At 48.5% G+C, this 14,382-nt stretch overlaps 1 protein-coding gene across 5 annotated transcripts; it reads right to left on the bottom strand.

The window, feature by feature from the left end:
• Positions 1 to 2,229: 2,229 nt before the first annotated feature.
• On the bottom strand, positions 2,230 to 14,037 carry LOC108164033. Of its 5 annotated transcripts, none has more exons than XM_017299609.2 (19): positions 13,071 to 14,037; positions 12,892 to 12,938; positions 12,174 to 12,311; positions 11,934 to 12,115; positions 11,682 to 11,873; positions 10,958 to 11,095; positions 10,598 to 10,669; positions 10,246 to 10,526; positions 9,870 to 10,185; positions 8,237 to 9,791; positions 7,928 to 8,169; positions 7,691 to 7,869; positions 5,636 to 7,249; positions 5,440 to 5,574; positions 4,277 to 4,689; positions 4,014 to 4,219; positions 3,776 to 3,939; positions 3,572 to 3,713; positions 2,230 to 3,511 (listed from the first exon to the last, which is right to left on the bottom strand). In XM_017299609.2, the coding sequence occupies exons 1-19, from the start codon at positions 13,174 to 13,176 to the stop codon at positions 3,460 to 3,462; spliced, it is 6,174 nt and encodes a 2,057-aa protein (XP_017155098.1). In that variant the 5' UTR covers positions 13,177 to 14,037; the 3' UTR covers positions 2,230 to 3,459. The 5 variants fall into 5 exon arrangements, with proteins under 5 accessions (XP_017155098.1, XP_017155099.1, XP_017155101.1 ...); XM_017299610.2 differs by having other exon boundaries at positions 7,745 to 7,869; XM_017299612.2 differs by lacking the exon at positions 10,958 to 11,095.
• Positions 14,038 to 14,382: the final 345 nt, after the last annotated feature.

Genomic DNA, 14,382 nt, shown 5'->3' with positions numbered 1-14,382 from the left:
AAGAAGCAAAAATCCCAAACCGTCCGCCAGTCGCACGCTGCTGGACGGACAGTCGGACAGAGCGGGCGGACAGATATTACGGAGCGTGGAACGTGCATACGTACGACGAGTTATTGTCAGTTAGAGCGCTACCAGTTTACCGTCCGACGACTACCGACTGCCTTGCTTCTTACCTTTTTTTTTTTTTGTTTCTGCTCGTTGGAGGGTGCGACGGAGGGTAGAATGGGCGACTGGTGGTGCACCGAGTGTTGCCAGATGGCTTCTGCCTCAGCAGTCGTAAGAGGAAGGGGTAAGGGTAGGAGTGGGGGTAGGAGTAGGGGTTCCGTACCCCTGGAGAGGGTGTAATTCTGGTAGTCCTCTCCGTTTATTGTTCAGTCATTTGAAGGGGGAGTTTTTTTTTGCTCTTTATAGAAGTGTGATGTCTGGCTATGGGTGGGGGAATGACTAATCGGAATTTCTTTTGGCCAAAAAAGGAAGATAAGTAAGGCTTCCACACACAAAAAAGGGTTGTTAAGTAATGATTCACTTCAAACGAGGTGTATTTATGGTTATATTATCGCTTGATCGGAGACGGAGATTACCAAAAGTAAGCGTTTCAATGGAGGGGTTGTGTTTCCCCATAAATACATGTACATGCGGTCATGAGTGATAAGCTTAGGCGGCTGGCACACTCTATAAATGGTATGGGATAGTTTCCAACAAAAGTACAATCGAGTGAAATCGGAAGCATCTTTGAAAGGGTTGTAGATCCCTATTCCTTTGCAAGGGAGAGAAGAGAGGTAAAAGTGGTATATCCTCGTTTTATAGATCATCTAACAGTTTTTGGAGCCAACAATCTGGCAACCTCTTGTGCAACCTCTCATCTCTCGAGGCAACAGCATCAATGCGGTCAAGTGGTAAAAGGAAAGAAGGAAACAAAAGATCCAAAAAACAGTCAGGGTCTTCGCTGGCATTGCTTCTGAGGTGAGCGGCTGAGGGAGAGGGAGTATGTTTGTCCGAAAAGAGAGGGAGTTACGTTCGTCATGATCACGATAATGATGATGATGGTGATGATTGCAAGCGGGCCCCGAAAAACAGAGACAAAACAGAGGCACAGGCAGAGGCAGAGGCTGCTGTGCCTGTAATTAAGGCAGTGCACAGTGGAACTAAATTGTTTTTGTTGCTGCCGGAGAAATAGCAAAACAGTAAACGGTGAACCAAAGCAGAGGCAGTAGAAGTAACAGCAGAAGCAGCAGAGAGAAGATGTAGTTAAAGAAGAAGGGGAAGAGAAGCAGAGAGAAAACGGTAGCCGCCTCATAGGGCGAGCGAATTGTTATGCTAGTCGTTGACTTCCCCCATCAGCAACTGTTGCTGCTGCTGCCTGCTGCCTGCTGCTGTTGTGTGCCTGCTGCTGCTTTGATACCCAGTAATTGTATGTAGATTAGAAGGGTATATAGTATTGGAAGAGATGTATGCTTATAGCAGGAGGAGAGAAAGTGCATCGATCCAAACTGTGTTTCACATAAAAGCTTGAGTAGCCAGATATATGGAATCCACATTATCCTATTTGGTAGTACCTATAGATATCCCCGAAAAAACGTAAGTAACAGCAGTAGTGTGCCCTTGAATCGAAATGGGTACATGACGATCCACAAATACCAATTGCATACATTTTCCAGCCAAAATAGAGCAAAACTATGTATTTGGAATACTAATACTAATCCACTTCAATGGTAAAGTTGTTTTCGGGATGGTTTCCCTCCTGTTGAATTGCCTGCAAAGACTACAGGGTATCCCATTGATTGCATCTTGATGGTTCCTCTACTTTGCTCTGTGCATATTTTGCATCGCTTTACGATTTTAAAATAAATTACTTGAAAATTGTGTAAAACATGTGGCCAACTGGGTGTCTGTCTGTCTGGGCTGTGCTGTGGGGAAGAGGGGTGGGGAGGGGTAGGCTAGAGTGTGGGGCCGGCAACAGGTTCATTGATCGCATTTGAAATGCTTCGTTGGCCCGACATTAGCGGCAGGTAGGAGAGCGGCACAAGATCGTTTTGGGTTTGGGGTTTGGGGTTTTGGGTTGGGCCCTGGGATCTCGCATCTCCTCGAATCGAATGCGAATGGGAATGGGAATGGGAGTGGGGGGATCGTTGAGCCTAATTAATGATATTTAGGTGCATTTCAAAACCCCTGGGGGCTGTCAGCAGTACACGCATTTGTCATTTGTTCTTGGTATATTCTTTATTTAATAATTAAAGCTCTTATTTAGTTTTCTTTTTGCCTCATTTCTGTTTGGTTGTTGTCTTTGGTTGTTGTTGTTTTTGGTTTTGTTTTGTTTTGTTTCCAACATAAAATGGCTGTCTCTGCTTGTATATGTAAGTATATTGTATGTGTTGTATATAATATAATATAATCATAATGCATACATTTATTATCGTGGAAATCTCTATTTAAAATATATAAAATATATATATTTATTTTTGGTTTTTGGTTTTGCTGACTAAAAATGAAGCTTTTTCACTCATACGAACACTGAACCCAAAAAAAAGGGAAATCAGCATTTTAAAGATCATATCTTTAAATGACAAAGTAACTACTGGATTCCGAATGCATGTACATACACATGAAGTACATAATATTCTATATAATTATTGTTTGATCTACCATGAAATATGTGTGTGTCTCTGTCGTTCTAAAAAAAACCTTTAACCTATCAAAAAAAGTCAAAGCCTATAAAAAATCTCTATCATAATTTGTGGTGTGTCTAACTAAGAGTTCGTTTATAAGGAATACGGGAAAGGAAAGTATAGGGATTCGATTTTTGTAACAATAAATATTTTTTTGCATAATTTATTTGTTTTGAAATATTAATTTCCTTTCAAGTAATTTCAAATATTTTGGTCTCTAGTTTACGCTTGTTTTTCTGTAAATAGACATTTATCTAAACTTTGAGCCTTTGAATACCTAAACATTTTCAATCTATACGAATTCCTATATACATTAGACAATCAATTTTTGGTCTGCTGTATGATCATTTCTCTCATTTCATTTTTTGTGGCTAAATATATACTATATATATGTATATGTGTATGACATGACAACCTCACTAAACATAAGTATTATATGTGTGTATATACCTATATATGAATATATTTTGTAAGAATACATACCAAAAATTCAATTGTATTCCTTTCAAATGTTCAAAATAGTTTTAAACCCGCTTTGAATGATCGACTAAATTCCTTGGACTAAGCAATCATCTAATCTTGGACTATAACTAGTTGTGGTTTCTCCTTGGCTTAAGTTCTATATATATATATAAGTATATATTATATGTAATGTTATACCCGTACTAGTGTCGAACTATGTTTGAAAATCGTTTTCGTTTAATTATCTTTAGTTTTAATCCATGAAGTAGCTGAAACTTCGACGCTTTCGACGGCTGCCCAAGGCCGATCTGGAGCGTGTCTTCAACCTTAGTTACCCGGACTTTATCCAGCGATCAATGGAGTACTCCAAGGCGGATATCCAGCTGAAAGGAAAGCCATAAGATAGATAGATATAAGGTGTATGTCGTGTGGCGCTACTCTACCGCTTCTTATCCATTTCGCTTTCAGTGCAGAAATAATAGTGACGCAATTTCGTTTCTGGTGGTATTATCTCGAATGAGTTCTTCTTGCCGGACGCATTCGTGGACATTGAGGCCACCTTGTAGCCGTGCAAGCAGGCCATTCCTAAAGAAACACAATTAATTGTCTGCCTGTCCGTCTATCGCGCTGCTGGCCCCGTGACTCACCGAATGCACTCTTGCTATTTGCATCTTGGTAAAAATAGAGGCAGGCATCCTTAAGTACACAATAGCGTTTCGACCAGCCGCACCACCTTGAGCCCAATTTCAGCAAGTAGCCAAAGCAATCAGGCCTCTGAATGTTGGTCGGAGCCTGGTACAGGCACCGGGCACTGTGAGGGGAAAATGATGTGAGAAACGAAGCCTCACGTTAATGGTTTTTCTCTAAAATCAGTATCCCACACACCTCTTGTCCAGCCACTGGTTATCCTGGGACGCAGCCTGGCGCAGCAGATTCAGCCATCTGTTGGCCAAATCATCAGAGTCGGCGGCCACGTACATGGGTATGCCCTCGCCAGCGTCCACTTTGAAGGCAAAAGGCTTGCCGATGTCCACGGGGCACAGATCCACAGTATGCTTGGCCATGATCATGGCCCCCACGGGCTGCGAGTCCTGGAAAATGATGAGCAATGAGGTTTAAAGTGCCCCCAAAATATTCCATCCACTTACGTCTTCCGTTTTGTAGTAGTACAGACAATTATCCGGCCTCAAGGAGAACCAACGTCGCACCCATTTCTTGGAATTGGGCGCCCCCTTGGCCTGGCCGCTCTGGCGCCACAGATAGCCACTGAAGATGGGCTCGCTGGGGGGCTCCAGTTGCTCGTGCATCAGGACACCAATGGTGCGGGCCACCTGAAGTTCCAGCTTCTCGCAGCCATCGTGCGCGATCTTCACGACCTCGGTGTGGTGTTTGTCCAGCACTTGGACGCCGTTAACCGATATGATAATGTCGCCAACCTCCAGGCCAGAGCTCTCCGCCGGGGTCTCCGGCTCGATGGCGGCCACAACGACGGGCTTTGAGCCATGGATGCGGAAGCCGAACTCCCCCGAATCACTCTTCACCACAACTGTTTTGTCCACGCCTGCAAAGAGCGGAATACATAATCAAGAGAATGTATGTGTAGAGAAAGAGATATGTTTTTATTTCCGGAATCTGTTCCGTACACTATTTACCCCTCGTGCCGTTGCTTAGCTTTGATATCACAAAACTTTCACGTGCCCATACCAAAAGCATTAGCTTCAAGACCTCCTCCAACTTGCGGCGCACCGAGTCCGGCGTGGAATTAGAGGCTATTAATTCTGTGTCACAAACAACGAAAAGGGCTTATCAAATCATGGCCTTAAACAGGCGCGCCAGCTGCTCTGTTTACCCACCAATCATTGGAACTAAGATTTGTGTAAATATCGACTCTAGCCTTGGTAATCTCTCACAATTTTCGCACTTTTTTCACATTTGGGAAGCGTTTTACGGTCGGCACACAACAAAGCACGCACCACAACTAACCAAAAAAAAAACTAAGAGCATAGTTTTTGGTTTTTTACGGTCTGTCTCTATGCCAAGTGCCGGTCATGAAAATTCGGAGCGCCATCGACCCACCGGCCCGACCGACCATTCATTATCTATGAAAAGTTCTCCCGCTCTGACCGGCAATGGCTCTTCTCTCGCTCTTAGCGAAACATTGCGCACGTTGTGCCAAAATTAGAATATTGTTTGGTTGTAAAGAAACAGGGTGTTCAAAGGTTGTGCGCCAAACAGGGTGTCTAAGGGGGAGTGTACTAAGTCATAAGGTCCGGTGGGGAGGGTTCTCCCCGAGTGTTCTGCTTGTACTTACGGAAATTATTGTTCTTCTGGCGATGATACATCTCCAGTGTGCATCGACGCTGAACGAGACGATGGAGAATCACCTGGTACTTGGCATGGAACCCCTTCTCGGACTCGGTAGAGGCACGGCGCTCCCGCGAACGATCTGTGGGCAAGGAAGAACCATCTATATCTATGGCTAATGATGGTATTGGATGCGCCCTCACCGAAACACTGATGATCCAGCTGCGTCCAGAGATCATCGTCCGTGAGGCGGGTGTATCGGCCCTCGTCGTAGTGGCCCTTGTAGATGATATGATGGTTCTGTTCCGTGTTGATATCGGGCAGGACACAGGGACTAGAGCCGGCGGGACGCAGAACAGGAGTATTGGGCAGGCTGGGCGCTCGACCACGCTCCTCGCTCTTGGCTCTGATGTTCTCCTGGCGGGTCTTGTAGTGCCTGCCCCTCTCGCCAGCGTGGTAGCGCTCTTCGGATCGGAAACGCTTGTCCATTTTCTTGTACAGCCGCTGAGTGGTTTTCGTGGTCACCGGGGAGTCGGCAAAGTCCGATGGCGGCTTCACAATGTCCGCCTCCTGTTCGATGTAGGGTATCGACTCCACAGAGTCGCCTGCGAGCTCCTGCTGCTTGCCCTCCATCTCCTTGCCGCAGTGATGGCAGTGTCCCTGATCGGTGGCACTGGCCGCCGTGCCATCAGCCTCGCTGTAGAACACAGAGTCGGAACCGGGCGACACCGAGCGCAACGACTCGATGGACTTGGCCTTCAGTTGAAACGTCGCCTCCGACGTGGACTTGGATTGGCTGCTGCTTACTGTGGGCAGTTTCGGCGACAGCAGGGATGTGGGCGTGGCACAGCTGTGTGGCTTCTTCACCAGCTCCTGCTCCTGCGCCTGCGGCGGCGGTGGGGCCAATCCCATGACTGTTGTAGTTGTGGTTTCCGCTGTTATGGCTGCTGTGGTGGGCACAATGCTCGGCCTGGGACTCGGACCCACTGTGGTGGTCATGCTGGCATCCAGCAGCAGCTCCGTATCCCCACTGGCGCTGCTCAGGCCATAGATAGTGGGCCTAGTCCTTCGGGCCACTGCCGCCGCCAGGACATCTTCGCGGGAGCTCTTGCGCAACTGTCGTCGTATCTTCGGACGGAAACGTTTTATTTTGCTGGGACTGCCGTTCTCCAAGGCTCCAGCAGCGCTGTGCTGCTCTGGGGACTGCAGCGATTGCTGCTTTCCCGCCACGGCCTTCTTGATGGGACTAGTGAGGGCTCGCATGTTCTCCTTCTCGATGTCCAGCTTCATGCTGGTCTTTCGCCGCTTGTTATCCTCGTGCCTCAGGCGTCGTGCCTTGCACGTGGTCGTCACCTGCTCCTCGTCGTCCTCGTCGTGGGGACTCTCGTAGTAGCCGGAAGAGGAGTAGCGCACCTCGCTGCGCTCATCCTCGGATATGGAGTCCGGTTTGGGTTTGCCTTTGACCGCTGCTGCCACGGCCACCGCCACCGCCTCTGGTGCCTCTGCCTTGATTTGCTGGGCACTGGTGGATGAGCTGGTGGCCACCGCCTGGGGCTGCTGGGAATCTTTAGCTGGAGACTTGATGACCTGACAACTGCCCGAGGATGTGGTGCTGCTGATCGAATGCGAGGGCGACTTTTTTGTCAACTCTGCCACAGAACCACTCATGGGGGACTTAAGCGAAGACTGCGACACTTTCGTTTGCTTTTCCGAGGATCCATCATGGAGCAGGTCCTCCCGCATGGAGTACAGAGAACTGGCGCTCTCGAAGGAGCTGCCCGCATGCGTCTTCTCCAGCTGTGAGCTTTGAGTGGAAACTGTTGAGAGGAAAAGGAAGAAAAGATAGTTCGAAGATGTATCTACGGTTCTGCAAGATATGTGTGTTTCACAGCTAAAGCAATGCGAGCAAGGCATTTATCAGGCAACAACAACAAACTAGAGGGAGAGAGCTTTACAGAAATAGAGAGAGAGAGAGAGACAGTTAGAAAGAAGGCTGATGATGAGGCTAAGACTATACGCTAATAGGCTGATTAACACTAGGACTAGGGCTGTAAGCATGAAAGTTGTGAGCGGTGTCCTCATTCGGTTGATTGATTGATCAATTGATTGGTTGATTAGTTGGCTGCTGATGGAACAAGGCACAAGGCTGCACACAAACAACATTGATGGATTAACACTTAGGTTAGAGGACAATTACGAGTACGAGTACGAGTACACACACAGAATACACATGGAGTATGTCTTTTTGGGGCCCAAACCTGGCACTTGTGTGGCGGACGATGAACTTGTCGTTGTCGGCGGTGTCTTAATACCTGGTGTACGCTTCGAGTTGTCCGTACAGGTGGCATACTCATCTGTATTCGTGCTGCACTCTGAGATATCCGCACTTCTGGCATAGTCCGCCCCAGCCATGGGCAGAAACGAGGCGTCCGAGTGTCTAAAAGAAGTCGATTTTTGGGCATTAAAAGATAGACGTTCTAGGAGGTGGGGCCTACCTCTGTTTGCCGCCTACACCACTCGGATACATCAGCTGACGAGCATCCGGCACGGACCCTCTGGGAATCATGCTGCGCTTGGGCAGTGGCGAGGTTATGGCAGAGTCCAGGGGTTGATTGCTCGATGGGGTCACGGCAATCGCTGGCGGCGGTACCAGAGGCAGAGTGGAGGCAGGCCTGGAAGTTGTTGGTGTCGGGGTCTTGATGATCTTTGGCAGTGTTTGTAGGCCATAGGTGGGACTCTATCGAAAGACGGAGGAAAGGCAGAATGAAGATCAGGAATCCCTCTAAAGAAACACTCTAAATCACCTGTTCTTCAAAATCCAGGGCATCCGTGTCCACAGAGCTACGCTGCTGATGCTGCAGCAGGAGATTCTTTCGCTTCGACGAAGGAGTCAGCAGCAAATTGGAGCTGTACGAACCGTCGGAGATGTGCTGATCGGCGGTTAGGACGGTGACCTGCGACTCGTTCCAGATGCCGTCGGAATGATCGCGTGTGGTGTCGTTGGCCAGCGAGTCTGAGGATGGATAAGTTGAGACATTGGCCAGCAGCAGCTCCTCCCGGCAAGGGCTGGCCGGAGTGGAGGGCAGACGGAGTCCGGGCCCGGGAGTGGGAAAGATGCCCGCTGCAGCGGCATAGTCATCATCCAGGCTGACGGATCGTTTGCGGAACTGCGAGCGCTTGTCCTGAATGTCCTCGAGGATGAGGGGTGGTGGCGGCAGCTGTGGCGGCTCCACCTTGCAGCCACACGGGATTATGTTCTCATAGATGGGTTCCTCATCGTCGGGATGATCATTCTCCATTCTGTTGCGCTCTGATTCGGCCTCCTCTTCGTCTTCCTCCTCCTGGTCCTGGTCCTGGGTGTCGTCCTCCTCCTCGTCCTCGTCGCTGGGCACAAGTTCAACTTTTCTAACCTCAACATCGACTGACTTTGGCTTCGGGAGCGTGTGAGCAGCGGCCTGGGCCATCCGCTGCTGCTGCATCTTCCGCATGGCAATCTCCGCCTTGTGCTGCTTTCGGTGTTTCACCTGCAGCTTGGGACTGGGCTTCGGCGACACGTGCGGCTTGAAGTCAATGAAAATCTCCTGCTCATCGCGCCTGATCCCGATCCCCACCTGAGTGTCATCCGGAAAGCAGCTCACCTTGTCGCGTCGTCGGAAGGATGTGCGCGGTCCAAAGCCGTCGATGAGCTTCTCGGTTTGGCCATAAACCGGCATGGACTGACGCCGCAGGTCGTCCCTTCGAAAGGGCGAGTCCATCATCTGGGGCAACATGGACATGCGACGGGCCGCCTGCTCCATGCACAACTCCGAGCTGTAGCTCTCCGTCTCGTGGGGATGTGAGGGACCGTCCTCCTCCTCCTCATCGTCGTAGTACTCCTCCACGTCCTCCACGTCGTCATCGTTCTTGCAGTACTCACTCGGCGGCGGCAGCAGGTGGGGACGCGTAAAGTCCAGGTCTATCCCGTTGTCCGGGATGAGGTCCACACACTCCGTAATATGCTTGCACATGTCGTGGCTGTGCAGGGTATCCGCTCGTCGGGGCAGACTGTTCGAGTAGTAATCCGTTTCCGTGCGGGCATGCGAGGTGCACGCCCTTCGCGGCAAACTGTTGCTCTCGTAGTCGAAGCTCTCATTGAGGGCCACCGCGGCGGCATTCACATTCACATACTCCACATTCTGTTCCGCCGCAGAGGGACGTCCTCTGCTCAAATGCTCCATGCCCAGGCCGTAGCTGTGGGGATCCAAGAGCGGAGGCGGCGGCTTGTAGTACATGATGTTGTTCTGCGCATCCGAGAGGGTTTGCAGAGGAGTCACATCCTGGGACTGAGTTCGGTAGATCATTTCATGGGGGTAAATCATTCTGCGGGGTAGAGAAGAATTAGGTTTTAGTATTTACAAACACAAAATCAACGAGGTTTTTCTCCTATATGTGTCTTACCCCTGCTGATAGTGATACGGCTGTACATCCTTGCCATTGGGAATCTCCGAGAGGCTCTTCGTTAACTTCTTGCCGTTCTGCAGGCCATTGGTCTGGGCGCCCTGCGAGACCACCTTAACGCGATGTGGAGGCCTTGGACTCAACGACAAGACTTGGGTGCTATAGCCCGCCGCCTGACGTCGGGCGGCCACATCTGTTTGCGTGGCCTGAGTTTTCATCGCATTCCGGAACTTTTTCTCCACAATAAGGACCTCAGGACTGGGCGGCGGCAAGGCCATGGGCAGAGGTTGTGGTATGATGAGACCCAACATGTTATCTAGAGGAAAATATGATTGGAAATACGCATCGATGGATCTGGGGATGGTACTCGGCTTACCCGGCAGTGGCTGATGGAGATGAATGGGCGCATGATGATGCTGGCATGTCGCGAGTTGCACTGGCGGTGGCAGCCAGGTTTTGGGCAGCGTAGAGCTCTGCGGCACTGTGGGCTGCAGTGTCTCGTACATGGAGCCAGAGGCAATGATGGGCTTCTTGCCGCCAATCAAACGCTCCTGACTGCTGGCCGTCCTCAAGCGTCCCGACGGGCGAAAGCCCGCATTCACGTTCATGTCGAAGCTGGTGAGGGTATGCGAGCGAGCAAAGCTCACATGTTTGGTTCTGCAGGAAGAAGAGAAACAGATTAAAGAGGATTCCCCATAGAGGATACTGTATCTATGTCTATTATGTACCTTCCCGCCTGCTGCTGCTGCTGATGGTGATGGGTGTTCGGCATCGTGGCATACGTGGGGCAGTGATACGAGCTGTGGAGTAAGTAAATCACACAGGACTATTAGCTGAACTCTCTCCTGGCAGCAGGGACTTGCGACTAATTCTTGCAACTTTTATTTCAACTATACTTTGCTTTTCTTTTTGGTTTTTGTTCATTTGCTTTTTGGTCACGTGCAGACACATATGTAACATAAATAAAACATTTTTAGCTCACTTTTTTGGTTAATATTGTTTTTTGGTTTTTTTTGTTTGTTTGTTCTTTTTTCAGATATTATTTAAGTTTAGATTTTTGTCTTTAGATTTTAGATCACTTTACATACCAAACATTTAGATTAGCGATTTGATTGGTGTGTGATGTTGGTGGTGTAGGATTTGGTGGAGCGCAAAGCTCGACATAATAATTCCGTAGCAAAACATCCTGGTAAAAGGATTCAAGTGGTGCTGTACAACAAGTTGCCCTTTACACATTTTGTTCATTTTTCAGTTTTGTTTTTTTGGTTGTTTTTTTTGTTTTTGTGGGGTATTTTTTCATGGTTCAATTTTGGTTATTTGTTTTTTTATTTTTTACAGTCGTTTTTCGATTGATTTTTGAGGAGAGAAGGATAGGTGAATGAATAACGAAAGAGTATACGAAAAAAGGTATTTTTTATACAGCATTTCTAGTTCTCATTTCGGGCAGAAGAAGATATTCAATTCAATATTGTTGTGGTTGGATAGAACGTTGAAAGCAAAAGCAATATGGCATCATGGCATTATGCATTGTATGGTGGTGATAGAGGTAGGCGCTGAGTGTTGTCTTTGGGTTCAGGCAAGCATTGCAAGCGTATTAGAGCTATAGAACACTATATGGGTGGGTGGAAGGGGGGGGGGGGGTGGAGCTATAGACAGTACGAGTGGAACAGTAGAGAGTTAGAGACTACAGATAGTGCGACAGTTTTAAGCATGATCTAGCGACAGTTGGCATAGCAGTTTTACAGTTTTACAGTTTTAATTTTTGGGTTCTTCGGTTCTGGTTTTTTGTTGGGTTCTCTTCGGAGGACATACCTATGGTTCGTTTGGTACTCTGTGTTGTTGTTGGTTTGCTGTTGCTGTTGCTGCTGCTGCTGCTGTCCTATCCAGGTATATCGTCCACCCAGATCCGGTTCACTCGACTTTCCCGTGCTTAGAATCGAGGCTGGTTGTCGTCGAAAATAGGAACTATCCAATTCGTGTGTGTCCGTATAGTTGTTCTGATATCTAAGGATACGATTTGATTATTTTCGCCGCATATCTGCGGATGTATCGACTGCTACACACCGTGGATACTTCTCGAATGGCGCATATGCTGCCAGATTCTCGTCGGAGGGCACTCGACGGCCCACACAGCCGCCCAAAAAGCTGCCCGACTGCGTCTGTCCGCGACGCGAAAGGCACCCAAAGAAGCGTTCTCTACGCGGACGCTGCTCTATGCTATGCAGCTGTCGATCTGTTAGGCAGTACTAAACAAAACACAAATACATTAGTTTAGAGGCTAATCGCAATGAAGGGTTTCCTCACCTGTTCCCTGATATCCCCGCGCGAGTAGACGGAGGCGCGTGGTTGTAGCTCGGTGGAAAGCGTGTGACGGAGTCGTCGTCGGCCCGTGTTTTCATCTTCGGAGTCGTAGCTGCGGTCCATATGGCTGGAGTAGGTGGCCTGCGGTGGTAACAGATAGTTTTAATCACTTCTTTATCGTTGGAACACTTTCTACAGCGATTTCTTGGCATATTACTCATACGACATGTGGTGCCAGACATTTCGGAATGGCTTGTTTTTGAGTAGTCTAAGGCTTTGGGTCGTTCTACTAGTTCTAACCATTCACATCGTCAATCTATGATATTTCTTCTCTTTTTGTTTGTCTTCAACTTTCCTCTGCCTTTCTGCCGGCCTTTCATTATTTCATCAACCACTTGCACTTCCTCTGACCTTCTGAACTTCTGTCTATCTGCCATGACATTCAATTACAATCTCTTTTAATGACTCTACAACCCTTTCAACTTCTTCATTGCCATCTAGGCTTTCCTTTCCTTCTATTTCTTTTTTAATGATTCGTTTGAATCATCGTTTGATTCCCAATCTAAGAGTTCCATCTAAATAATTGTGTCAATCATCCGGCAGTGGCAGTGGCAGTGACAGAACCTCCTGCCACTTGAGATTCCCCCTAGTCACATCGGTGGCACACATTAATTGTCTGCCCCCCCCCCCCCCGAGCCGCACGCTTTGCGGTGATACGAACCTTAGCGGAGACCTCAATGTTGCCCAATGACACAGCATGGTGTAGACCTGTAAATGAAATGTATTTCGTTTCATTTGCCGTTTGCGAGAAGTACATAAAACATGGCGTACATAAAATGTGTGATTATGTGTCTTGGAACTGCCATGTTGTAGTCAGGAGAACAGAACTCAAGGACTTACCACTGCCGGCAGTGCCGCTGCGAGAACCAGAGCCCGTGCCAGTGCCAGTGCCAGTGCCAGTCGTTGATGCTGTGCCCGTGCCCGTGCCACGCAAGGCAATATCCATTTTCAGCGAAACAAACAAAAAGTAAAAGAAATAAAAGTGGAAATGGAAAAGAAAAGGAAAACGAAAAGCGAAACAAGGGCAGACACACACACACACACACACACACACACAGACACGGAGGATGAGCAGAGCGTAGAGATATCCTTCTGAAATCTATATATATATAGATATATCTGGAGGCGGGGATAGAATATCTTCGTTGTTCTTGCTGTCAATTGTCTGAAATCTTTCGCTTCAGCTGCTGTTCCTGCATCTCCGGCCGCACCATCATTGTCGGCACCATCATCGACAGCATCGTAGCATCAATATTGATAATTAAAAAAACTTAATTCCTACAAGTTCTCCAAGAGTAGAGCTTCGTTGTTTCGACTTGAATGGTTTCATTTGAGTTATCCTTTGTATCCGTTTTGCTCCCAGGCACACACTTTCCGATGCTGTCCTTTGTACACTAATCTCTCTGTGGACTTATGCAAGGCAGTCGTCAGCAATCGATATTCGCGTTGCCCAAAAAAAAGGGGCACCGTTGTGCCGTTTGAAAAAGCCGTAGGAAAAACGCACCGACAGGAATTGAGTTTTCCGGGAGACTTTCCCTGCTGCTGTTGTCCTTCCTTGCCAAAAAGTGCGTTCCCATTAGTAGTTTTTCGGTTAAATATTCCATATATCTCTGGGTATTTCCATATCGTAGTCCTTTCCTTTTTTGCGTGCAAAGGTTTTTCTATATGTGTAGGTATGTGCGCGCGTGTGTGTGTGTGTGTGTGTGGGGCGCTGCGTGTGGCTTTAGGTAACCCGACAGACGACAGCGTTACGGAATGGAATGGTATCCAAAAAACACGCTCCGTGCGCCGTGGCGTTGATGCTGGAACTGAAACGAAATGCGAAATGGTACCCACTCGCAGGACGTCTCCGCACATCCGAGACGCACACGAGAGTAGGCGAGCACCAGAGTACCGGAGTGGAGCACTGCCACAAAAGAGAGTCTCTCCTCTCGCCAAGAGCCAGAGCGAGAGAGAGCGAGAGGAGTCCTCCTGGAAGCGAGGCAAACATAAAACAGATGTTCGGCATCTGTGGTGTGGTGTGGTGCGTGGCAGCCACTGCAAAAGCGCAACAATGGACTTGTCTCGTGGGCGGTGGCGGGGGGTGTTGGATCCGGACGCCTGGAAGTAGGCAACAGAGCGTGCGTATGCGCATGACAGCGCAGCGGCGACG

The sequence above is a fragment of the Drosophila miranda genome, chromosome 4, assembly GCF_003369915.1.
Source record: "Drosophila miranda strain MSH22 chromosome 4, D.miranda_PacBio2.1, whole genome shotgun sequence".
Lineage (NCBI taxonomy): Eukaryota > Metazoa > Arthropoda > Insecta > Diptera > Drosophilidae > Drosophila > Drosophila miranda.
The sequence above is the reverse complement of the archived record's forward strand: the minus strand, read 5'-3'. Positions and strand labels throughout refer to the sequence as shown.

Coding starts and splice junctions, on each gene's coding strand:
- LOC108164033 (XM_017299609.2), bottom strand. CDS start 13,176: ATGGATATTGCCTTGCGTGGCACGGGCACGGGCACAGCATCAACGACT. Junction 4,220..4,276: donor ACTACTACAAAACGGAAGAC/GTAAGTGGATGG, acceptor ATCATTTTCCAG/GACTCGCAGCCCGTGGGGGC. Junction 3,940..4,013: donor AACCAGTGGCTGGACAAGAG/GTGTGTGGGATA, acceptor TTCCCCTCACAG/TGCCCGGTGCCTGTACCAGG.